The sequence below is a fragment of the Rhinatrema bivittatum genome, chromosome 2, assembly GCF_901001135.1.
Source record: "Rhinatrema bivittatum chromosome 2, aRhiBiv1.1, whole genome shotgun sequence".
NCBI lineage: Eukaryota > Metazoa > Chordata > Amphibia > Gymnophiona > Rhinatrematidae > Rhinatrema > Rhinatrema bivittatum.
The window spans coordinates 172505320-172533046 of NC_042616.1; the positions used below are offsets into that span (position 1 = coordinate 172505320).

Here is a 27727-nt window from a genome sequence, read left to right on the forward strand (position 1 = left end):
TTCCTCTACGGTAGTTTGTCGCTTTGGACCCATGGCTAGGGATTGCTGTTCTGCCAGATGACTGGTGGAAGGGTCCTTGGCATTAGTTTGGGGAAAAATCTTCCCTTTTTCAACCCCTTTCCTCAGAATTTTACTTGGAGTAGTCACAGGGGTCCTTAGGCTAGAACTACTATCCTTCCTTGATGCTAATGCTAGCAGGTGTTGCTTCTTCAAATGATGTTGAATACCAGCATTTGTTAGATGCTCTACCTGCTTCTCTCAAGTGATATCCTTCCTGCAGTGAATATACTGAGAAAACATTGGTCCTCTTTCATTTTAAATTACCTCAAGATCAGGGATTTCTTTTGCAATCCATTATCTACAATGGTGGAAATTGATGCTTGCACAGAAATTGAGGTAGAGGGTGGACCTAGAGGAAAAATGCCAAGGGTATTGCTTATGCTTTCTAATTGCTTTGCCTGCTCTTTCAGTAGGTTTCTCTCATCATCAGTATCATTACCTATCTTCCTCATCATTGAACTGGAGGCTAAGATGCTGCTTACTAATCCTCCCAATTTTATTTCAGCTACTAGCTCCTCAAGTTCTTATAATTCCAGACAAATTCTTCCTCAGAATCAGTTGTTGAAAATACTGCCTCCATTGCCTCAGAAGTAGTAACCAATGTAAAGAAGAATATGCAGCCAGATTTGGCTGTTGTATTTTCCTGTCTCTGTGCCCCTGCCTTGCTGCTACCAGGCTTGGATGAGCCTCCCACCTGCTCCAAAACAAGGAAAAAGAGGAACAGTTGGCGGTGGCATATGCTCTCCAAATTTCAATTTCTTCTAGATTGTGTTGCCTTTCTCTCCTGCCATTCTGGACCTAAAAAATACCCTTTTAAATTTAGATGCAGGACTATTTTTTATTGTTGCCCCTGATAAAGCTGACAATCGTGCCAACATCCCTGCCCTCTATTTTCCTGACATGATGGAATTTGTTGAAGTGCCCTGCATACAGGAGGTTTGGATATTATAAATAATACTGTAACTATATGCCCATAATACCACTCACTGTATGGAGAACTGTCTATCACACAAACACACACACAGTGTATGTATGCTGTGCTATGTACACTAGTACTGACTAAATCCATGTGCAAGAAAAATGTTAAACACTAACAGACAAAAAGGACTGGCAGCCAAGTAAGACTCTTCTCTTTAGTCTCTGAGTATGCACTTCTCACCTCACTGGTTTCTAGACAGAGTCAAAAAATCACTAGCACTGCTGCAACTGCAAATTTTGCACTGACCCTCCCCAGTGAAGAAAACAATCAAAATCAGTAGCCGTTCACCGTTTCTCTTTCTGGCACAGTGAATGTGTGAGATCACTGCAACAAAAAAAAAGCTTCTAATAGAATGTCCTTCTCTACCATAGTCTAGAAAGTAAATATACAGCTTCTTGCACCTGTTCAGATTTTACAGTCAGCATCATTTGATTTAGATAACAGCTATAGGCTAGAAAAAAAGATTCTTTACCATGTTTATCCTCTGGCTCTTGTCCTACCTTGGCTCTGACAAGACAGTAAGATCACACAGGTTAAGAGCTGGTTGCTAAATTACCTATACCTGATAATTTACTTAGAGCAGAGCTATAGATTGCAATGGGCCATAGAAATAAATAGGAAACATGAATAGTGAGACAAAGATTATTCATTCCATTTGTGGGACCCCTCTGTTCATTTCAGGGGACCAAAAATGAAACACCCATGGGCTCATTTGTTAGGCTTTTTCCATTTGTTTCACATGAATGCATATTCCCAATTGCTAATAGCTTCCACTGAATCTAAATGTTTGCTTAGGTGCAGTTTATCTTAGTCATAAAACAGTGATCAACAAGAATAGGTCTGAAAAACTGAATGGGAGCATACCCAGAGTGCCTGTTTAGATATGTTAGCAGTTAGTAATCTGAAAGCATCTGTATATCATTATTGTTAAAGAACAATGAATATGTGAGACAAAAAAGCACACTTTGTAATGATAGCTTCAAAAATTATACAGAAAAATGTAATGATAGAAAATGCATTCTGAAAACAAAATTTTTAAAAAATATGTTAGCAATACATTATCATGAAAGTAAAACAAACAGAAGAAGCTAAATTTATTTGTAATCATGGCAATATATTATGCCTCCAGAGCCATATGAAATTTCACTTCTTTTTTTTGCAGTTTAGGAAAAAACAGGTTTTTTTTAAACTATTGCTGTATTTTGGCATGTTATAATGATTTCATGTTTCTACAAACTCAGTGATGATAAGATAATATTCATGTTTCTTATCAAGTTCAAATGTTTTAATGATTGAACTCAATCTATTATATTCTCTAATTTGTATTTGTAATTGTATGTTTAACAGGCAAAAACAACTCTACGTATACCTGGTAATGCATTAATATATGCATGATGTAGTCATATATTTCTCCAGCAAGTCGATATTCTGGCCTCCAGGGAATGATGACAAACTGAATTCCGAGTAAGGGAACGAGGATTAAAGTGGCTCTGACAGCTTTCATGTACATGTTGGACTCCGCTCGATGAGTATCTCTTAACTTTGTCACCAGAACTCGTACAATGTTGAGCAAGAAGAACAAGTTGACCTGTAAGAAGCAAAGGCTTTTTGTTTTTTGTCGGTAAAGTTTTCACATTCACGCATACACCATATATTAGGAAAGCAATTAAATAAAAGCAAATTGTGATTGTCATTAGACTACTCACTGAGAAAAATAACTCAGGTGCTCAAAACAGTCTTTGATGTATTTACAATTGCTATATACCTCCTTACAAATAAAATTTGATGGTCAAGCAGTTTAAATTTTTGAGATATTTAAGACACAAGGGGAGAACATTTATTCAGGTAAATACAGATTTCCCCAGGGAAAAGCACTATCTGACACTTGTCTAACCTCTACCTAGCTGAAAGCATGTGCATTGTTCTACAGTGTGCATACTTTTAGCTACAATGGGAGGTGGCAGACCCAGGCTGTGTTTAAGTTAGTGGAGGGAACTAATATGCATTAGGGATGTGAATCGTTTTTCTGATGTTTTCAAACTCGTCAGAATTTGGGGGGGCCCCCAAACCCGATAGGAAAACCCCACAAAATTTTTTGTGGTGTTCTCTTATCGTTTTGGGGTGGCGGGGGGTGGGTGGGAAGAAAGGGAACATAAAAATAAACCCCAAACCCACCCCGACCCTTTAAATTTAATCCTTTCGCATCCCCCACCCCAAAATGGCGCCGATGGCCCTGGATCCAGTGCTCCTACCATGTGACAGGGGCTGGCCAATGGCACGGATACCCTGTCACATGCTAAGGGCAAAGGGCCATCGGCGCTATTTTGATTAGTGGCAGCCAACGGCCCGAGCATGGGAGATCGCTCCCGGGACCCCCGCTGGACCACCAGGGTACTTAAAAAATTTGGGGGCGGGAGGGGTCAGGAGGTGGGGGATATGAAAGGATTAAATTTAAAAGGTCGGGGTGGTTTTTTTTTTTTCGGCACGACACAGCCAATTAAAACGGGAACAAAGATTTCCCACTGTTTTTACCCGAAATCAATACTGGAAACGAGTCTGGTACCGATTCACATCCCTAATAGATGCATAGATTTTATTCTCAGATCTACATGTACTATTTTCCATGGGAAAAGCAACCACAGAAAAAGCAGGTGCAAATGTCTGCAGATACTTTGCCATGGGCAATTTTGAAAATAAAAGTAGGTACGTACTTTCACTTTGACAACTAGCGCAAAGTGCATGGGTAAAATGTGCCTGTAGACTTTACAGAAATGTGGGCCCTTAAATTTGTAACTGTGCTTCATACTCTTTCAGGCAATACTGTATGACCAATGATTTGCTTAGTTAATAGACACAAGGGGGCGGATTTTAAGAGCCCTGCTCGCCTAAATCCGCCCAAATCCGGGCGGATTTAGGCGAGCAGGGCCCTGCGCGCCGGTGAGCCTATTTTACATAGGCCTACCGGCATGCGCAGAGCCCCGGGACTCGCGTAAGTCCCGGGGTTTTCTGAAGGGGGCGTGTCGGGGGCGGGCCCGAACCGCGCGGCATTTTCGAGGCGTGTCGGGAGCATTCCGGGGCGGGCCGGGGGCGTGGCTACGGCCTGGGGCGGGCCGGGGGCGTAGCCGCGCCCTCCGGACCCGCCCCCAGGTCGCGTCCCGGCGCGCTAGCGGCCCGCTGGCGCGCGGGGATTTACGTCTCCCTCCGGGAGGCGTAAATCCCCCGACAAAGGTAAGGGGGGGGTTTAGACAGGGCCGGGTGGGTGGGTTAGGTAGGGGAAGGGAGGGGAAGGTGAGGGGAGGGCAAAAGAAAGTTCCCTCCGAGGCTGCTCCGATTTCGGAGCGGCCTCGGAGGGAACGGGGGTAGGCTGCGCGGCTCGGCGCACGCTGGCTATATGGAATTGATAGCCTTGCGCGCGCCGATCCAGGATTTTAGCGGCTACGCGCGTATCTACTAAACTCCCGCGTACTTTTGCTTGCGCGTGATGCGCCAGCAAAAGTACGCCAAATCGCGCGGTTTGAAAATCTACCCCAAGGAGTTCATTAATTCAAAAGCTTGTCTGTCAGGTAAAAATGAATGTGATGATAATATCAAACTTCTTCTTTCTTGCATTATTGGAATACTTTCTAAAAGTAAACATTGGCTGCCTTGTTAGTTCAATGTTGGGCAAATATACTCACACTGGGAAAATATATTGATCTTCAGAGGCAAGAATTTTTTTTTCAGATAGACTGATGTAAATATATATTAGAGATGTGAATAGTGTGATCGATCGTCTTAACGATTGATTTCGGCTGGGGGGGGAGGGAATCGGATCGTCGCGGTTTTGTTTTTTTAAATATCGTGTAAATTGTAAATTGGGGGAGGGCGGGAAAACCGGCACACTAAAACATCCCTAAAACCCACCCCGACCCTTTAAAATAAATCCCCCACCCTCCCGAACCCCCCAAAATGCTTTAAATTACCTGGGGTCCAGAGGGGGGGTCCCGGTGTGATCTTTTACTCTCGGGCTTCCGGTGCGTTGTAGAAGTAGTGCCGGCGCCATTTTGTTTTTTGTCCCCCGACGTCAGGAGCGTAGGAGATCGCTCCCGGACCCCCGCTGGACCCCCAGGGACTTTTGGCCAGCTTGGGGGGGCCTCCTGACCCCCACAAGACTTGCCAAAAGTCCAGCGGGGGTCCGGGAGCGACCTCCTGCACTCGAATCGTTTTGCCGTACAAAATGGCGCCGGCCATTCGGCATATGGCCGGTGCCGTATGGCCGGCGTATGGCGTATTCGAGTGCAGGAGGTCCGGGAGCGACCTCCTGCACTCGAATCGTTTTGCCGTACAAAATGGCGCCGGCCATACACCGTATGGCCGGCGCCATTTTGTACGGCAAAACGATTCGAGTGCAGGAGGTCGCTCCCGGACCCCCGCTGGACTTTTGGCAAGTCTTGTGGGGGTCAGGAGGCCCCCCCAAGCTGGCAAAAAGTCCCTGGGGGTCCAGCGGGGGTCCGGGAGCGATCTCCTACGCTCCTCACGTCGGGGGACAAAAAACAAATTGGCGCCGGTGCTACCTTTGCCCTGTCATATGACAGGGCAAAGGTAGCGCCGACGCCATTTCTACAACGCACCGGAGGCCCGAGAGTAAAAGATCACACCGGGACCCCCCCACTGGACCCCAGGTAATTTAAGGCATTTTGGGGGGGTTCGGGAGGGTGGGGGATTTTTTTAAAGGGTCGGGGTGGGTTTTAGGGTTGTTTTAGTGTGCCGGTTTTCCCGCCCTCCCCCTTCCCCTCCCCCTTCCCCCGATTTACGATTTTTGATGATAAATCAGGGGAATTCCTATTAAATATCGCCTCTAACGATTTTTGACGATTTAAAATATATCGGACGATATTTTAAATCGTCAAAAAATGATTCACGTCCCTAATATATATAACAGGCCTAGCATAAATAATACCTCGTCACGCATGTAAAGGATAGGGATGATGGATATATTGGAGGAATGAAAGCAACAATGTCATTTGAAAATAAAACACTGACACTTCTGAGCTGACTTGATGGAGCTACTATTTAACTGTCTAAGAATACTAAATATGAGTTCACCAGGATGATAGGGGGCTCTGAATGTTGCAGAAGAGTTATTTTACTGGCTGGTCATCTTTAGTCATATTTATTGATTGAGTAGTTTTGTGTCTGGATGCAAGTAAAAAATTGTGTGGTGTTTGCCCGAAACACATGTTCAAGTGACAGAATGGCTGTTATGTTCTTTTTGTGACTCTTCTCCTTAGGTAGCAATGAGGAGAAAGGAAGATTAAAATAAATATAGAAATAAATCAATCTTAATTGAGGAAAAACAGTCATATCAGAAATAAGTTAAAGACAATGTTACATAGGAGTGGCAAGGCTCACATGTTGTGTATAATAAACATGAAGACTAATATTTTCTCATACAATTTGTGTACTTTGCCATGTCCTGATATTGCCAGTCATCAGGATTGTAAAACATGGATGATGGTTAGATAATACTGGGAGGGTTTAGACCAAAGCCCAAAGCAGAGGCCCTGGCAGATGACTGAGTGTGACTCCAGTGACATGGCCTAGACCTAGGCCTAAGGCCAATGTCTCACCTAGGCATAGTCTGCAGCTTGATGCAGGGGCCATGGCCTATGCCTGAGTGCGACATCAGGGTCTCAGCCTGGACCCTGGCCCAATGTCAGGACCTCGGCCAAGAACCGAGCAAAGACCCAGGCACCCAAAATTTTGCACTTACCTGATCTGATGTGCCAGCCCAACCTGAAGGCTGAGTCCTGATGCCTGGCCCTTGACCAAGGCCTGGGACTAGCCCTGATGCTGGGGCCTGACCTGAAGACCAAGTCCCAACTCCAGCCAAGACATGGGCCCATTTCTGATGCTAGGGCTCAAACCAGAGGCCGGGTCCCAATGCCAGGGCTCAGCCTAAGCCTCTGAGTTGGGTCCTGGAGATGGGCCTGGACCCAGGCCCTGGACTAGGCGATGGTCCAGGCATTGGGACCTGGCATCAGGCCTGGGCTGGCTTCAGGCCTAGTGCCCAGCATTGGGACCAGGCTTCAAAGCCTGAGCTTTGCCTAAGGCTTAGGCTGAGTTTGCGACAACCTAATGCAACCTAGTCCTGTGCAAGGCTGAATCTTTGGCCTGAGCCTAGGCCTCCTCAGCAGATCCTCCCTAGACCAAGTAAGTGGGGGCTGGGGAAGATCTTGGCCCCAGCATTTTTGCAGGTGAGAAGGATGGGTGGCCTCAGGAGGCCCCATTTCTTTTTTTTATATTGCATTTTTGGGGTATTTTTAAAAAAAATGTTTTTGTTTTTGAAATCTAAAGAAAATGAAATAAATATTAAACAAAATGAAATTTGTGGAAAAAATATACCCCAATAACAAAATTAAAAAACAAAACAAAATGTTTACCCCTGCACACCCCTACAGATCATCCTTCATTGCTGTGTTAAGTGGGGGTCATCTGTGGCTCTGTTCCACCCTCCCTTTCAGGGAGGCCACAACTTTCATTTTACAGTAATAATGGAGAGGGAATGGTTGCAGTAGAGATCAAAAGCAATATAGATAAATGAACAATCCATGCCTAATTTTTAGTATTCTGAAGGTTTATTCCCCACTTCACTCCTCCTAGGATAGAATTCCTTAACAGCTCAGAAATGTATTGTGAAGAGAAACCTAGCACTAGAGAGTAAGGTGATATGGAAAGTTAACATCATCTATTTCACAGAGCAGAAGCATCCTCAGCCTGAAAAAATCCATGATCTGAAACACAAAACAACACAGGGCAGCACATTTAAAATTGTACAACTTTAACATACACACAAGCATGCTTACTTCACTCACAAATCAGCTAAGGATGCCACATCTACTTTTCATATATTTTCATACTTACCTGTTAGGATTTAGCTGAATGAGTCACTCATAATGCAACCTCTCTGTGATGCAGTCACAGCACCTGCAGGTTTCACTTCCTTTTCTGTATCCCATAGAGTCTCTATTTCAGCCTCCACAGGAACTTTCACTGGCAAAGGCAGATGATGGCAGGCACACATGTTGTTACGCATGCAACATATCATCTATACTTTGCACAGTTTCAAATAAGGCAAGGACAGAAAGCCTTCAGCATAGTTCAAATAAAATAAGTGATTTTTTTTAAAGAGGACAAATACATCCTGATGGACCAATGGACAGTATTATAGCACTCTTTGGAGTCAGTAGCTGAGTACAGGAGGGACATTAACAGCCAGTGTAAGAGATGATAGTCTTTATCACCTATAAACACAAAAGGACACTATATCACTATCAAGACTCACTTCTCATTCCACACTCCGTCATTACACACAACAACTAATTCACTTTCATACTTTTTCAATATAACACTGTCCTGAAGAATGATCATACCCACATGAACTAATATGGGAGCTCTTCCTCAATATATAGACATCATAGCGGGCCCTAGAAAACGTGTACACCACATCCATTACCAGCAATCAATAATCACAGAAGATTTTAATTTCCATGTTCAGACTGTTTAATACTTACATTATGGAGAATAACTACCTGGACCTTAGGAAAAGCCAAGCCCACATGAATGCAATCAATATCTTACTTCCTCATTGTGATTGTGTCTATGTTAATGAAGCACTTTTGCAGCTCCTACAGCTCTACTTGAGGGCATAGGTAGTGAATGTAATCAACCATGGAGGCAATCAGATTATCCATAAAGGAGTGGACAAATATGGAGACAAAGGGTTGATAGATTCCAGTTTTGCTTCCTGCCATTCTTTGGAAGGAGCCAGTAGTCAGATAGTAAAGAGCAGATAGCAGTTTTACTTCCATAGACATTCACCCAACTGCTTATTGAGCTGGCAGATGAAAGTTCTGATTAGACAGAACTTAGTTGTTATGTGCTGTCATTTGAAATGACAAAGGTGATGTCAATGATATTTTCTATGCAATTTTGGAAATAAAACAGAAGAAAAACAGGAAATTTAAAATTTTTTTGTTTTATTTTGCATTGCTTCACATCTCAGTTGCCATTTTTAATTAAATTTCATGCCATCCCCCTCTCTCCCCTGGCTCTCTCCAAACACCCACTCCCAAACCTCCCCAGACCTCCTCTAGGTTTCCAACAGCTTACCTGCAATAAAAGGGTCCAAAGAGAGGCTGGAGCAATCTCTAGTGGTTTCTATGCCACCAGTGTGGTAAATATAAATGGTGTGCACTAAAATTGACATGAAACAAAAAAAAAAACCAAGACAAAATCCCACCCACCAATAACATGAAACAAATTTTTTTAAAAGTATAGTGCACATCTCTAGAATTTAGAGTTAGTCATTCTTTCTCAATCAGATTTTGCAATTCTAGTTTGCAATGATTCTACTCCATGAAGCTCAATGTCTCCTAATGTATTCATAAACCAAAAAAAATCATTCATATAGACAAATCCAGGTCAACCCAAAAGGAAATCTCCCTTTTTAATCTTCTGATACAGGTTACCCTTCATTGTAATCCACACCTTATTACCAGTATCACTTGTGGTATGCAGTGTGAAATGGGGAAAGACCCTTTTAACCACTTGTACCATCTTCATGGTAACATTTGGGATTCTTTAAGACACTGTGATAACATGGTGTAAGTCATTGCCTAATTGCTGTTATGGCAGCAGCGAGACCAATAAATGTTCTGGTCCAAAAGACAAGGCTGACGTGTTTTTGAATGTGTCCTCATGGGTAGAACATCATTGTGTCATGGTAAGTACTTGTTTAAGCACCAGGACCAGTTTTTGAAAATTCTAAATGGGAAAATTGAACATATAGGAGTCATAATTAAAATATTTACCCAACTTATATCACAGGAATAGGGTAGATCAACGTAATGGAGAGGTGGCACTTTATATCTAGGCTGGCATAGAATCCAACAGGATAAAGATCTTGAGGAGACTAAATGCATAGAAGAATCTTTATGGGTAGAAATCCCATGTGTGTTGGGGAAGAGTATAGCGATAGGGTATTCTATCATCCACCTCACCAAAATTATCAGATGGGCGATGAAATGCTAAGAGAAGTTAGAGAAGTTAATCAATTTGGCAGCACAGCAATAATGGGAGATTTAAATTACCCAGCTTGATCAAAGGGAGTCAGTGGTTAACCACAAAAGTTAAATCAAAAACAACAAAGTGGAAACCAAAATGATATATTAATCTTAGCCTTGAAGGTGTCCGCAAGCCTGACATTGTGTAACTTCAACAGTAACCAACCGGTCTTCTGTTGATTACTGTTGAAGTTACACAACGTCAGGCTTGCGGACACCTTCAAGGCTAAGATTAATATATCATTTTGGTTTCCACTTTGTTGTTTTAGATTTAAATTACCCCAATATTGACTGGGTAAATGAATATCAGGACTTGCTAGAGATGTAAAGTTCCTGGATGGAATACATGACTGTTTCATAGAGCAATTTTTTCAGGAACTGATGAGAGAGGGAGCCATTTTAGATCTAGTTCTTAGTGGAATGCAGGATTTGGTGCAAGAGGTAATAGTGGTGAGGCCACTTAGCAATAGTGTTCATAATATGATCAAATTTGACTTAATGACTGAAGGGAGGACAATAAGTAAATCTACAGCTCTAGCACTAAACTTTCAAAAGGGAGACTGATACAATGAGAAAAATAGAAAAAAATGAAAGGTGCAGCTACAAAGTTAAGAGTGTGCAACATGTGTGGACATTGTTTAAAAATACCATTTTAGAAGTGCAGTCCAAATGTATTCTACATATTTAAAAAAGTAAAAGTGAGGCAAAACGATTGCTGGCATGGGTAAAAGGCAAGGTGAAATTGGTGTTAGGATTTTGCCTGGTATGCAGCCTTATCCTACCTTCTGGACTCCTGTAATGATGCCTCCCCACTAGAAGAGGCCCTCAGTAAGCCTCACCTATAGCCTTGTCAAGCTCTCCTGCTCTCTGCCCATTCCACTCCTCAGCCTCAGCCCTCTGTAAACCAGTTTTGACTGTTTCTCCTTGTCTTTCATTGGTGTCTCACTTGGCTCTATGACCTGACCCTCATTCTTGCCTTGCCTTGTGGCCTTCGGGCATTCTAGCTTAGTTCCTTGCCTTGTTTTGTGGGCCCTCGTGCCTTCTTGCTTCTTGCCTTGCTGCCTTCGGGGCTATCTTGCCTTGTTTCTTGATTAGAGGCCTTCAGGCCAATTCTCTCTTGTATCTTGCCTTGAGGCCTTCAGGCCTACTTCATCTATTGACGTTGTCTTTGGGCTTGCATGTTCTTTGTACCTTGTCATCTTTGTCTGTCTTGTCCAAATCCTGCCCTAGTCTGCTTTATTGGTCTTGTCCTGTCTGTCCCAAGTAATATGTCCAGTCTGCATCTATCAGAGCCATGTCCTTGCCTTGCCTTATCTATGTCTTGTCTAGTTTCAAGTCCTGATTAGTATCCAACCTTGCCCTGTCCTGCCTTCTAGCCAGCCTTGCCTTGTCTCCAGTCTTGACTGTCCTGCCTGCCAGCCTTGTCTTCAGCCTTGTGTTGTCCAAGCCATGCCTCCTGCAAGGTCACATAGGGAAGATAAGGCCATTGTGGAATGACTAAATGAATTATTTGCTTCAGTGCTTACTAATGAGGATGTTAGGCAGATACCCATTCCAGAAATGGTTTTCAAGTTTGATGATTCAGATGAATTGAACCAAATCACGCTAAACCTGGAAGATGTAGTAGGCCAGATTGACAAACTGAAGAGTAGAAAATCAACTGGAACAGATGGTATACCCCAGGATTGTGAAAGAACTCAAAATGAAATTTCAGATCTATTACTAGTAATTTGTAGCCAATCAAAATCATTCATTGTTCCTGAAGACTGGAGGGCAGCAATGTAATCCCACTATTTAAAAAGGGCTCCAGGGGTGATCTGAGAAACTGTAGACAAGTGAGTCTGATTTCAGTGCCCAAAAAGACTGTGGAAATTATTCAAAAGAGCAAAATCTTAGAATATGTATATAGAATAGTGAATGGGACACAGCCAGCATAGATTTACCCAAGGGAAATCTGCTACATTTTTTTGAAAGTTAATAAACGTGGATATAGGTGAGCCAGTAGATTTAGTATAATTTGGATTTTCATAAGGTGTTTGACAAACTCCCCCATGAGAGACTCTTAAGAAAATTATAACGTCAAAAGATAGGAGGCAATGTCCTTCTGTGGATTGCAAGCTGGCAAAAAGTAGGATTAAATGTCAGTTTTTTCGGTGGAGAAAGGTAAACAGTGGAGTGCCTTGGGGATCTGTACTGGGACCAATGCTATTTAATATATTTATAAATAATCTGGAGATTGGAACAATAAGCAAGGTGATCAAATTTGCAGATGACACAAAATTATTTAGTGTTACTAAAACATACGTGGATTTCAATATATTTCAGGAAGACTTTGCAAGACTGGAAGAGTGGGCATCCAAATGGCAGATGAAAGTTAATGTGGACAAGTGCAAAGTGATGCACATAGGGAAAAATAATCCATGTTGTAGTTACACAATGTTAAGTTCCAGATTAGGAGCTACCACCCAGGAAAAAGATCTGGGCATCATAGTTGTCAATACATTGAAACCTCATCTTAGAGTTCTGCAGCAATCAGAAAAAGCAAATAGAATATTAGGAATTATTAGGAAGGGAATGGTGAATAAAATGAAGAATGTCATAAATCCTCTGTATCACTCCATGGTGAGACAGCACCTTGAGTACTATGTGCAATTCTGGTCACCGCATCTCAAAAAAGATATAGTTGCTAGAGATGTGAATTGGAACCGGTATCGGTTCGGATTCCGGTTCCGATTCACATCGTGAAATTTTTATCTGGCAGTCCGATCGGATTTTTTTTTTATCGGCTGCGCCCGAGTCGATAACCAAAAAATACAGCCGACTCTTTAAAATGAGTTTGTTAGTATCCCCCCACCCTCCGGACCCCTTTTTAAATACCTGGTGGTCCAGCAGGGGTCCTGGGAGCATTCTCCCACGCTCGGGCCATCAGCTGCCAGTAAACAAAATGGCGCCGATGACCCTTTGCCCTTAGCATGTGACAGGGTATCCGTGCCATTGGCCGGTCCCTGTCACATGGTAGGAGCAATGGACAGCCGGCACCATCTTTAAAAATAGCGCGGGCCATCCAGTGCACCTACCATGTGACAGGGGCCGACCAATGGCACCAATAGCCCCTGTCACATGGTAAGAGCAAAGGGCCATCGGCGCCATTTTGATTAGTGGCAGCCGACAGCCCGAGCACGGGAGAATGCTCCTGGGACCCCCGCTGGACCACCAGGTATTTAAAAAATTTTTGGGGGGTCTGGAGGGTGGAGGGATACTAACAAACTCATTTTAAAGGGTCAGGTTGTGTTTTTAGGTTGTGTCCTTTCTTCCCGCCCCCCCCCATAATGATAAGAAAACCCACTAAATTAATTGTGGGGTTTCCTATCACTATCAGGGACCCCCCCCCCCCGATATCTGACGATATTTTCAATCATCAGATAAACGATTTACATCCCTAATAGTCGCACTGGAAAAGATTCAGAGAAGAACAACCAAAGTGATAAAGGAGTTGAAACGGCTCCCCTGTGAGGAAAGACTAAAGAGGTTAGGGTTATTTAGCTTGGAGAAAAGACGGTTGAAAAGGAACATGATAGACATCTATAAAATCATGAGAGTACTAGAATGAGTAAATGGGACTCAGTTATTTACTTTTTCAGATAACACAGGGACTAGGGGGCACTCCATGAAATTAGCAAGTAGCTCATTTAAAAAAAATCAGAGAATTATTTTTTACTCAACACACAATTAAGTTCTGGAATTGATTGCCAGAGGATGTGATTAAGGGAGTTAGCGTAGCTGTGTTTAAATATGATTTGGAAATGTTCCTTGCGAAGAAATCCATAAACTGCTATTAAATCTAGTTGACTTAGGTAGCAAGGTAAGAAAGTGCTGAGTTGGATCAGGATATTATGAGAAGGGCTTTTTAAACTGAATTAAGTTGCAAGATATTGAGCTCTACTTAGCTAAATTTGCATGAACTACTCTGCATAAATACCTATCTTAAATCTATCCATACTAAATTTGTGCAGATAGATTTAGCAGGATAGTCAGCAGCACTTTTAGCTGGATAAATGCCACCTAGTTCTCTTTATTTGTTCAATTGAGTCCATAACTGATGTGTTCTTTATTTTTAGGGTAGACATAGGGATAACGAGGGAATATGAAGTAAGTAGACGTACTTAGGGCATGAGTCTCTAAGGATTTTCTTGCATTCTCTGCCTATGGCAACAAATCTTTATAAATCAGGCCATTAGTAGTTAGATGCTGCCTAATTTGTATTTTCACTTTTGTGTTGTTCATAAAAGTTCATAAAGAATACTATAGGTTCTTTTGTCAATAAAACAGGAAACAGTAACCTGCCATAAGGATAAAGCACTTATACTAAAAAGATTTTCTTCCATTTCTATAGTGGAGCAGCCACTACAGCAGGGGTCAGGAACCTATGGCTCGGGAGCCAGATATGGCTCTTTTGATGGCTGCATCTGGCTCGCAGACAAATCTTTAATAAAAAAGTAAAAATCTAACAAAATCCCCCACCTTCCTGGCGCCCCCCCCCAAGACCTCCAAAATTAATTTACTACAACCCCCACCCTCCTGACCCCCCCAAGACCTGCCAAAAGTCCCTGGTGGTCCAGCGGAGGGTCCAGGAGCGGTCCGGGAGCGATCTCCTGGACTTGGGCTGTCGGCTGCCAGTAGTCAAAATGGCACCGACGGCCCTTTGCCCTCACTATGTCACTGGGGTCGACCAATGGCGGCGGTAGCCCCTGTGACATAGTAAGGGCAAAGGGCCGTCGGCTGCCAGTAATCAAAATAGTGTAGACGGCCCTTTGCCCTTACTATGTCACAGGGGCTACCGCCACCATTGGTCGACCCCAGTGACATAGTGAGGGCAAAGGGCCGTCGGCGCCATTTTGACTACTGGCAGCCGATAGCCCAAGTCCAGGAGATCGCTCCCGAACCCCCGCTGGACCACCAGGGACTTTTGGCAGGTCTTGGGGGGGTCAGGAGGGTGGGGGGTTGTAGTAAATTAATTTTTTAGGTCTTGGGGGGTATCAGGAGGGTGGGGGGTTGTAGTAAATTAATTTTGGAGGTCTTGGGGGGAGTCAGGAGGGTGGGGGGTTTTGTTAGATTTTTACATTTTTATTAAAGATTTGTCTGCGAGTCCTGGACCCCCGCTGGACCACCAGGGACTTTTGGCAGGTCTTGAGGGGGGGTTAGGAGGATGGGGGGGTTGTAGTAAATTAATTTGGCAGGTCTTGGGGGCATCAGGAGAGTAGGGGGTTGTAGTAAATTAATTTGGTAGGTCTTGGGGGAGTCAGGGTAGGGGGTTGTAGTTAGTATGGCTCTCACTGAATTACATTTTAAAATATGTGGCGTTCATGGCTCTCTCAGCCAAAAAGGTTCCCGACCCCTGCACTACAGGATGCTAGATCAACAGGAGTACAAAAGAACAAGTAACATTCAGCAGAATCAAATTTGTATAACCCAGAAATGGGTAAAGAAACATTAGATAATATGAAAATTAATAAGTTGCCAGGGCCAGAAGAAATGTATTCAAAATGTAAGGATGTCAGCAGAGTGACTCTTAATATATACATCAGAATCTTCACAGATGTTGAATGTGTGACGTCAAAAATGGTAGGAGTGTTTAGTATTCCCTGACACTCCAAGTAAGAGATGTCTTTACTTTCCCATTGTATTTTTACTGTATCCTCTAATAGTTCTTCCTCCACCACTATTCTACTATACAGTCGGTCAGTGTGTCTATGGACCCTGTACTATGCTCTTTTCTCATTTCTCTACACTTCTCCCATTGGTGCTCTGATCTCCTTCCATGGCTTTCAGTACTGCTTTAATGCAAATGACTCCTAGATCTAAGTCTCTACATAGAAGTCCCGATTAACATGGATAAGATGAGACTTCTCTTTATCCCCCCAACTGATTTCACTCTTCCTTCCTTTTCTGTTTTTATGGATGGTGTTTTCCCTCAGCCCATCACCTCAGGGTCATCTTTGATGCCTCTCTTTCCTTCTCTATGCACAGCCAAATTACTGCTAAAGTGTGTCATTTCTTGCTCTCTTAACATTTGTAAAATGTGTCCTTTTCCTTTCTGAGCATGCTACCAAATGTTCATCCACTCTCTTATCTCCTCCTGACTTGCTATTCACAGGCCTTCCACTGAACTATTGTTCTCTACTGCAATATATTCAGACTTCAGCTGCAAGACTTATCTTTCCTCGCACAAACATAAAAAATGTCTTGCTGGGTCAAATCAAAATCCATCAAGCCCGGGATCCTGTCTTCACCAAGAGCCAATCCAGGTTGCAAGTACCTAGCAGATCCCCTAAAACAGATCTGTCTTCTGTTACTCACTCCTAGGGATAGCAATGGCATTCCTTAGTCAATCTGGCTAATAATTTGTTATGGACTTTTCCTCTAGGAACTTTTAAACTCCGCAATGCTAGCTGCATTGTCCATGTCCTCTGACAACAGATTCCACAGAATGTTTGTGTGCTGAATGAAAAAATGCTTTCTACTATTTGATTTAAACCTTCTGGTTGCTAGCTTCATGGCATGTCTCCTTGATTTAGTATTTTTGAAAGGGTAAGTATCTATCCTTTATTTACCCCTTCCACCCCACTCATGAATTAATAAACTTTTATTTTGTTCTCTTCAGCCATCTCTTTTCCAAGTTGAAGAGCCCCAGTCAGAATAGCCTCTCATCACAGAAGAGCCATTCTATCCCCTCATTTTTGTTACCTTTCTCTGCACCTTTTCTACTTCCATTGTGACTTTTTTCAGATGGGAAGTAACCAGAACTACACACAATACTCAAGGTGCAGTCACACCATGACTCAACACAGCACAGATATAATATTTTCCATTTTATTCTTCATTCCTTTTCAGATCCTTCTTAACATTTTATCTGCTTCTATGACTACCACCATGCACTGAGCCAATGGTTTCAACATATTGTACACAAAGATTCCATGGTCTTTTTCCAGGGTGTGATGCTTAATACAAAACCCAACATTGTGTACCTGTAATTAGGATTATTTTTGCCTATGTACACCACTTTGAATTTTCCACTTTAAATTTCATCAGCCAGTCAGTAACCCAGTATCCTAGTCTCACAAGGTCCCTCTGCAGTACATTGCAATCCATTTTCAATAATGCTGTGTTATAGGCAAATTTGATCACCTCACTTGTTTTTCCCATTTCCAGATCATTTATGAATATGTTAAACATCGCAGGACAGTACCAATCATTGTGATACTCCACTTTTCTCCATTTAGAAAACTGAACATTTCATCATGCCCTCTGTTTCCTATCATTTAACCATTTAAAAATCCACACTTACGACATTGCCTCCTATTCCATGATTTTAAATTTCCTGAGGAGTATTTCATAGGGAACTTTGTCAAATATGTTCTGAAAATCTAAATACTATATATCAACTGGCTCAACTTATCTACATCCAAATATCAACTGGCTCAATGTTTAATTACATCCAAAAAATATAAAAGATTTGTAAGACAAGACTTTCTTTTGCTAAAAACATGATGTCTCTCTCTCATTAAGCCATGTCTATCTAAATGGCCAGTGATTTTGTTTTTAAGAATAGCTTCTAGTATTTTGTGAGGCACTGACATCAGGCTCAGAGATCTGTAGTTTCCTGGATCACCCCTGGAGCCTTTTTTTAAAACTTGGCATTACATAGGTCACCTTCCAGGCTCTAGGTATAATGGTTGTTTGAAATTATAGATTACAGATTACCTGAGGCAGGTTAGCAATTTCATATTTTAGTTCTTTTAGAACGTGGGAGTGGTGGATGCCACACGATCCTGGTGATTTGTTACTTTTTAGTTTGTCAATCTGATCTATTATACCCTCCATTGTCACAGATACTAGTTTTATTTGCTTCTAATTTCCATCATTACATAATGTTTTAGGTGTGGATATGTTCTCAACATCCTCTTCAATAAAGACAGAGACAAAGAATTCATTCAGTTTTCCTGCTATATCCTTGTCCTCCCTGAGCACCCCTTTTGTCCCTTTGTCATCTAGTGACACAATGACTTTCTTACAGGCTTCAAATACATTTGAAAAGTTATTCGTTTTTGCCTCACTGGCAAGCTTCTCAAATTCTCTCATGACCTGTCTTATTACTGTTTTATATAAACTTGCCAGGGCTTATCCTCTTTCCTATTTTTACCATTTGGGTCAGCTTTCCAGTTTTTGAATGATGTCCTTTTAGTTTTAACTGCCTTCTTTACCTCACAATTAATTCATTCTGTCAGTCTTTTGGTCTTTGCTTCAACCTTTCTTAATGCATGGAATATATTTTATATGGGCTTCCAAAATAGTATTTTTTAAACAATATCCACATGTCATGTAAACTTCTAACCTTTGCAACTGCTCCATTTAGTTTGTATCTAATTTCCTCATTTTATCACATATTTCCTTTTTAAAGTTATATGCTACAGAAGTAGTTTTACTTAATGTCTTCTCTCCAATGAATATGGAAAATTTGATTGCATTATGATTGCTATTGCTTAGTGGCCCACCACAGTAATTCCTTGCACCAGGTCATGTGTTCCACTGAAGACTATCTCTGTCTGTATGGGACAGATATTAGGAAGCAGTGCAATAGAATGAATTTTAAATAAATAAATAATAAATTACTATGTTGCTACGATCATGTAACCCCTCTTCTCAAGTTGCTACATTAGGTACCTATTCACTTCTGCATACAGTTTAAGCTTCTCTTAACTTGCCTACAAATGTATTTACTCTGCAGCTCCTCATTACCTATCTTCTCCTTTTTCTCCCTATGTCTTACCTCAGGAACACAATTCATTTGGCATGTTGCTGTTGTCTTTGCCCTTCTCCTCTACCACCAACTCTTCACTTTGGTTTTCCATTTTGCTGATTCATAATGTTATGCTTTCTCTCTGAAGAATCCAACAAGGAAGGTCAACAGAATTGTTAATGTCCTTTATAACTTTTTTATTGTATGTCAGGCAAATGTGTCAGCGTACTAATGTAGTTAACAGAAGCTTCACGGTTATAAAGGACATTAACAATTCTGTTCTCCTTCCTTGTTGGATTCTTCATTGATTATTTTTGGTTGGACTGTTCGCCCTTGTTGTTGCTTGGTTTAATGCTTTCTCTCAGGCCATATTCAAGTCCAGTCTAAAATCTCAATTTTTTGAGGCTGCTTTTAAATCCTAAACACTTCAATACAATATTTACTCTTCCCACAGACTTTGCTTTGTCATGTATATTTATTTTAAATAGAATATAAGTTCTTTGGATCAGGGACCGTCTCTTATGTATATCTGTATGGTGCTGCATATGCCTAGTAGCACTTTCAAAATAATAAATTGTAGCAATAGCAGTAGTAGTAAAGAAGTGAATTGAACAAAATATATGATCTCGCTTTGCCTTGTGTTCTCTTTCATCCAGTCTTATGTCCTTGGAATGTGGTTGAGTCTCAAGGTCAGAGTCCTTAAGATTTCCAGGCATAGTGAAATTTTCATGGGATCCAAAGAGGATCTTACGATTGAGAGAACCAAAAGAGGTGACAAATAGTAAAAGGGGAGTTAGTATTTCATGAGTAAGGAAACTAATTCAATAACTGCCTTGTTTCTGCTTATTGTCCTTTGCGTTGTTTAGGCTTTTTTTTGCAGGTGTTTGGTTCCAGGTACCTTGTTTTCTGTTGGTTCTTGATAGGATTAAATAATTCTAAGAGGAGTTTTCCATCTTGAAGGATTTCAGAGAACATTTTTGTTCTAGATAGATCAAGCCATAAAGGGATCTGCATCCTATGGATATTGGCCTCTGGAATTCTAGTTTTTCTTATTAACTTCTTAAAACAATGATTGATCTGCTTGCTCAAGAGGGCAAGAAGATCACAAGACATCATTAAGTCAAATTCAGAACCTTACATTCAGTGAAGCATGGTTTTGGTTTTGGAAAAAATGTACAAAAGTCAGAAAAATACATAAAAATGAAAAATATTGAAAAAAGTGCAAAATTACCAAAGAATATTGAAAAATATAAAATATCTTGCTCAATCCATTTTTGTTTTTATTTGCATTAGTGTCTATACAACGCTTTGACATTTTGAGGGTGATTGTCAATATTATACATCAATCGGCACATGCATGCATAACTCAGTACTTCTAAATTTAAGGCTGTATTTTACAAACTGTGTGGCAGCAGACACACAGATTATAAAATATTGTTTCTGTGCCCCAAAAGTGCACACGTATATGTCAGTATGCATGCTTTTAAAATCAGGGATCCAATTAATTTGTGCACCTATTTTATAAAAGTACATGTATATATTTTATGTTGAAAACAATTGTAACCTGTACATGTAATAAACCTCAGTTTATATACAGAGCAGGTATTTTAAAACTATGTGCATACACTGCTTATGAAAATACTTGTGCACATATATTTTTTTATCACCAGTTTGCTGACACGTCAACTAATTCACACTGAGACCTCCACCAGTTCATTTAGACCCTCCACCATTTAACCCAGACCACCCCATCTAAAATCCACAAAGCACAAGTAAAATTTCATTTCTGTGACTCAGATAGCAGGTGTAAATTCATGCATGTAAGTTGCGTGTGCACTGCTTACAAAATATTGTATTTACTTGTGCACATATTTCTGAATCCCAATCCCATCCACTGAACACTCCTTTTTTTCTTGCCTAGAAGAATATATAAAATGGTAAGCACAGGTATACTTTGGACCTTCTGAAAATATGCTTAACCTGCACAAGGATTACGTGTACAACCCAATTTTCTTTGAAAACTGATCTTTTCTTTTCAGGAGCTGACCGGTTAACTACACTGAGAATTCCTCCTTGCACTAATCATATTATTCTTTCCAGATTCCAGTACATAATCACAAACTTAATGTGACATGTTTTCACTAAGCCAGTAAAATGTGTAGGAGTGTTCTATTTTGATAGTTTTCAAGAGCCTGGACCTCTAACTCAGAGATGCCATGAAGGATATTAATGAAGATGGAGAAAGAACGAGCAGTATTGCCATCCAATTATTCCAATTCAAGATTTGGAAAGATGCCCCACAAGCAACTCTATAAAGAGGAGTGGAAAATTGTAGCCAATCCTTGTCCCATTGCTTATGGTTTAATTCTTTGGATACTTAAGTTTTCCACATGAATACCTTTGAAATATATGCTATGTAATATCTAACCAATAAGTTTACCTTTCAGGTACTGCAGGAAGAATGTTTTCCAATGCTAATTGTAAACAAAGCTTTCCTAGCGTGTAGCAGATGGACTCAAAACAAATGGGTATAGTGTGCTCGTGCTAGCAGTTGGAGACGGATCTGACGTCAGCACGGGTACATATACCCCCACAGGAAGTGTAGCAAATTAATAATTTCCGTCTCCAAATCAGTTTGGAGCTACCCCACGCTCGCTGAGCGTGTTTCCAAATTCTAACGACTAAATTCATAGAAGAAACCTACTGACGACGAGCCCTGCACTCCTGTGGTGATACCAGGCGGTCACTCACCCAGTTGAGTTTTTTGAGCTGACGTCCGTGGTCCCTCGGAGGTAAGAGCCTCGGTCCGGTGGCCGGTTCGCGGCAGGGACCCAGCCCCCGAGTGAGAACGGCTCGGGCGCGGCCTAGAGGCAGCGGGTGCACTTCCTTAAGCACGGCGTTGAAGGTATTCCCCTCTCCCCCCCGCAGCCGGAGACCGTCCGGGTCGCAGCCGGGAAGCGCCGAAGACAAGGTAAGGCGTACATCTTTACTTGGTCTCCGAGGAAGTGTGGACTAACTGGGCCTGCCTACGAGGCAGCCCGCCTAGGTCGCCATTTTGCCTGCCTACTCATCTTCTCCAATTCAGCGCACGTTGCTTGCTAAGCGCACGCGATAGGCGCACGTTGTTAGCGCACGCGATAGGCGCACGTTGTTAGCACATGCTACTAGGATACGTGCACTTTCTAAGACGCCCGTTTATAGGCGCACATTTATAAGACGCCCGTTATAGGCGCACATTTATGAGACACCCGTTTATAGGTGCACATTTATAAGACGCCCGTTATAGGCGCACGCTTATAAAGCCGCCCGTTATAGGCGCACGTTTATAAGACGCTCGATCTAGGCGCATGCTGTTCAGCGCACGTGTTAGGCGCACATCGTTGGGCGACACCGCATTTCAGTCGAATGGAGCATAAGAGAGCCCATGCGTCCGCAGAGCCGGCACCTCCAGAATCAGGCATGAACGCTCTAAGCCTCTGCTCAGCATGCAACCTCAGAGCCACACAGAGCGAGGAAGCAGACTCCCTATGTGCCCAATGTGAGGAAGCCATGGGAGTTCCAGGACAAGACCGGTCCCAGCCCAGCGGTTCCTCAGGGACCACACCGGACTTGGCAGGCTGTGGCGAGCAGCCAGGGAACCCGAGAGACCTGGTACCCCTGCGGCCAGATCCGGCTTCGCTTTCCTGGGTGGAATTATTTAAGGGAATTCACGCCTTTGTCCAGATGCAGTCTGCTCCTCGTATGGGTCTTTCCGTCCTGGTTGATCCGGCCCCTGGACCCTTGAGACCTAGGCGCGGCCACGCTCCACCCGACAGCCCCGATTATGGGGATTCGGATTGCTCCGAGGAACATGAGGAGCCCCCCGAGGAGGGTGAACTTCCCTCGGAGATAGAACCATATCGGACCATGAGATGCTTCTTTCGGAAAGAAGATCTGCCAGGCCTGGTCTCACAATGCATATCGAGGCCTGTCTCTCCATTTGTTAACCTTGAGGATGGTGTTCTTGCTGGCCGTATGTTCAGCACGCCGCATCTCAGAGCTACAAGCTCTGTCCTGTCGTGATCCATTTCTCAGAATCACTCCAGAGGCTATCCATCTTCGCACAGTTCCATCCTTTTTACCCAAGGTGGTTTCACACTTTCACCTCAACCAAACCATAACCTTGCCTACCATGGAAGGTTTGAAGAAATCGGAAGAAGGTCGAATACTACGTCATCTCGACATCGGCAGACTGCTGTCCAGATACCTGGAAATGTCAGAAGCAGTACGAAAGACTGACCACTTGTTCGTCCTGCACAGCGGGAAGAAGCAAGGGGAAGCGGCCTCACGGCCGACCATCACCCGCTGGATTAAAGAAGTTATCAAGGCAGCCTACGTAGAGGCGGGTAAACCACCGCCTCTACAGGTCACGGCTCATTCTACCAGAGCACAATCGGCCTCTTGGGCAGAAGCTAAGCTGCTGTCGCCTGCAGAGATATGTAAAGCGGCGACGTGGTCCTCCCTCCATACCTTCTCCAGATTCTACCGTCTGGATGTCTAGGCCCGGGAGGATACAGCATTTGTGAGGGCAATCCTACACGGTCCTCGGGCAGCCTCCCGCCCAGTCCGGGAGTAGCTTTTGTACATCCCATTTGTTTTGAGTCCATCTGCTACACGCTAGGAAATGTTGAGATTACTTACCTGATAATCTCCTTTTCCTTAGTGTATGCAGATGGACTCAGCATCCCGCCCGGCTTCCGGTATACATGGGGATTCGCCGTCTCACGGTAAGCCATGTTTGCTTATATAGGGCATCCACCCTGCTGGGTGTCGACGTCTTCCGGCTGAGTACACTGGCGGTCTCCAGCTACCATCAATTGGTCAGGGTAATCCTGTTGATTAATCGATCGGTCAGTTACACATATATCCATAAAAGCTTTTGCAAGGAAGATTACTGATTTGCTACACTTCCTTTGAGGGTATATGTACCCGTGCTGACATCAGATCCATCTCCAACTGCTAGCACGAGCACACTATACCCATTTGTTTTGAGTCCATCTGCATACACTAAGGAAAAGGAGATTATCAGGTAAGTAATCTCAACATTGTAAGTGTAATGTATGACAATTGTTTGATGGATCTTTAACATGTTTTATGAACTGACACTATTTAGTCAGGAACATATGATATTATTACAGCCCTGAGTATATGATATTTACATATTTAAAATAATCCAGTCCTGATTACATGTTTTATTATAATTCTGAATATATGACTAGATATTATTTATTTCTGAGACTAGATATTATTTATTTCTGAGTTAGCCATGTCTCTGGCTCTTCCTCCTCCCAGTTCATGTGCCCCTGTTTTATTGTAACCTTTGTTCACTTGTTCTCTCTTCGCCTATTGTTCATGTTGATGTTAATGTATTTGCACCATTGTTTCTTGTAAACAGATATGATATGATTGGTATCATGAATGTCGGTATAAAAAAGCCCTAAATAAATAAATAAATAACTGTTTTGCACTATGAGGTCATAGGTCAGCAAGCTGAAGACTATGGTAATCGAAACATTTGTATTTTTTGTGTATGCAAGCTGGTGTCCATTGCTGGAATGTTTAACCCATTTTTTTCCTTCTGAATTTTGATACATTTTATTTTGTTTAAAGATTTTGTCGTATTTCTAAAAGCCAGGGACAGTAACTTTCAAACAGGTACATGGGCGCATATATGTGCATGTGCCTCGGCATACACCCAGAGATGTGACAATTTTATAATATGCGAGCACATACATGCGCATGTTATAGAATAGCCAAGGCACTTCTAATTTTAAGCTTGTGCGCATCCAGCAGCATAATTAGTTTTGAGGTGTGTAGGGAATTTCACAACATGCGAGTATCCATGCCATGACAAGTTTCACCAGTTCATCCACCAGTCCACCCAGTCTAGAGCTAGGTCCTCTAAACCTCCCTGTTCTTTAGCCTGAACTCCCCCCAGTTACCCCAGACCCCTTAAACCCCTCACAGATGCCTGGAAATACTTTTAAGACTTGCACCTCCTCCATAGCAGAAGTAAAGTTATGCAGCACTGGACCTAGGTGAACGTCCAGGTGGGTAGGTACTTGCGCACACATTTCTTGGCTCCACCCTGGAACACCCATATTCAGCCAACACCACGCCCACATTCCACCCCTTTTTTGACGATGTGAGATATTTGCACATTGTGACTTGTGCGCACATGTGGGTGGCTTTTAAAATCAGATGGATGCACTCATGTTCTACATGCATGCATATCTCCTGATTTTGGCACACACCTAGCTTTTAAAAATTACCTTTTATTCTTTGTGGGGTCAGGTCTAAGGATGTCATCAAATTCCCCTTAGTATATGCAACAGAGTCTTCACAGATGCTGAATGTAAAATGTCAAAGAAAGTAGGAATATATAGTGTTCCCTGACACTCTCTAGTGGGAGATGACTTATAAAGGAGCGTGTATAGCAAAACTCAAGACCATTTGGCTTCTATTCTTATTTGTGCAGTTTTCTGTCCTAGGAAGATGACTGAGGCTCAAAGTCAGAGCTCTCTTAGGCCTTCCTGGAGTAGGGAGACTTTCTTGAGGTCCAAGGAGGATCTTGAGATTGAAAGACTTTAAAAGAGGTGAAGAATAAAGAAAGCAGAGTTAGACCCATCCTCCTTTTATTTCACTGAAGAATTTCCTTAAGGCTTGCAGAACAGATTTCTGGTAGGAGTTAGAACACAGTCTTCAAGGTCAACAACCGTAAAGAAAGGCTACGCAGAGGTCGGAACTTAGAGCCCACCAAAAAGTCCAGACTCCACAATGAACTTGGCAACCTCAAGGGAGGCCTAAGATGCTTCACTCCCTTCAAAAAACAGGCCACATCAGGATGAGATGACAAGGAAACCCCATTCGCCAGGCCTCTGAAACAGGCAAGAGCCGCAACCTGCACCTTCAAGGAATTAAGGGCCAAGCCTGTATTCAATCCATCCTGCAAAGAATCCAGAATGAGAGGAACAATGCCCCACTCCTCACACCAGGTCTCTAAAAATCTCCAAATGTTCACATACGCCAAGAAAGTGGAGAATTTGCGAGTGTGGAGTAAAGTGGCAATCAGCAAAGAGGAATATCCACGCTTTAACAGATGAGCCCTCTCAAGGGCCAAACCATAAGACAGACTCAAGTTGGATCCTCATGAAACAGATCCATGTGAGATGGAAGACGAAGGGGGGCCTTCACCAGGAATCGGCACAAATCTGCATACCACGGACACTGGGGCCAGTCTGGCACCACCAGGAGTACTAGCCCCCTGTGGCCTTCGATCTTGTGAATTATCCTGCCCATTAAGGGCCATGGGGGAAAGGCATAAAGCAATTTGTCTTCTGGCCAGACATGTATAAGAGCATCTACGCCCAGGGATCATGGATCTCTCCTGAGTCTGTAGAAATGAGGAGCCTTTGCATTTCGAGAAGTTGTCAACAAGTCTAGGAATGGAAGGCCCCAGTGATCCACAATCAGATGAAATGCCTCAGCTGACAACACCCATTCTCCTGGGTCCATACTCTCCCTGCTGAGAAAGTCCTCTCTTATGTTGTCTTTTCCTGCAATGTGAGAGGCCGAAATCATCTGCAGATGACCTTCCGCCCATTCCATCAGCTGATCTATTTCCTGCAACACTTGCTGGCTCTTGGTTCCTCTCTGGTGATTGATATAGGCCACTGTTGTTGCATTGTCCGACATCATGTGAACCGCTTGATTCTGCAGTCTGTAACTGAACTGCAAGCATGGCAGCCATACCGCCTGGGCCTCCAAGCAATTAATCTTCTAGTGGGAGTCTTTGGAATTCCAGCGTCCCTGGGCCATTAACTGCAGACAGTGATCCCCCCCCCCCCCCCAACCATGGAGACTTGCATCCATCATAAGAATCAACCAGGCTGGAGAGGACAAGGGAACCCCCTTTCTCAGATGATCCTCCTGCCACCACTACTGTAGGCTGGAGTAGAGTTCCATCAACAAGTGGAGCCAAACCGCATAATCCTGAGAATTCAGGTTCCAAAAAGATAGAGTGCTATAGAGGACGCATATGTACCCTTGCCCATGGCACCACTTCCAGGGTAGCTGCCATCAAGCCGAGAACCTGTAGGTAGGTCCACACCGTCGAGCATATGGTGTTAATCAATCTTTGGATTCAAACTTCCAGTAGGAAAGTTCTGTCCTGTTCCGTGTTGAACCAGACTCCCAGAAACTCTAATGACTGGGACAGTTGAAGGTTGCTCTTGGTCAGGTTTACCACCCAGCCAAGCTCCTGCAATAAGGCGATCTCCTTGTGTGTCATCAGGTGGCTCAAATCAGCCAGTCGCCCAAATACGGGTGTACCAGGATTTCTTCTTTTCACAAGGGCACTGCTACCACCACCATAATCTTGGAAAATGTTCTGGGAGTGGTGGCTAGCCCAAAGGGCAGCACCCGAAACTGATAATGGTGCCCCAACATCGCAAAGTGTAGAAAACATTGGTGTTCCAATTGGATGGGAATATGAAGGTAAGCCTCTGATAGATCCAAGGAGGTCAGAAATTCCCCCTACTGCACCACCATTATTACAAAGCATAAATTTTCCCTTTGAAAATGAGTTATCTTCAAGTGATGGTTGACCCTCTTGAGTTCCAAGATGGGATTTAAGGAGCACTCCTTCTTGGGCACAACAAAGTAAATGGCATATTGCCCCATACTTTCTTGAAACATGGGCACTGGAACCACAGCCCTCAGTCTGAGAAGCCTTTGAAGCATGAATTC

At 42.9% G+C, this 27727-nt stretch overlaps 1 protein-coding gene across 1 annotated transcript in view; it reads right to left on the reverse strand.

Annotated features, from left to right (window-relative positions):
• CALCR (calcitonin receptor) overlaps window positions 1-27727 on the reverse strand; it is a 493707-nt gene that overhangs the window by 118468 nt on the left and 347512 nt on the right. Inside the window, exon 10 of the mRNA XM_029587050.1 lies at window positions 2409-2627. Coding sequence (XP_029442910.1) covers window positions 2409-2627 — 219 coding nt within the window. The remainder of the gene's footprint in view (window positions 1-2408; window positions 2628-27727) is intronic.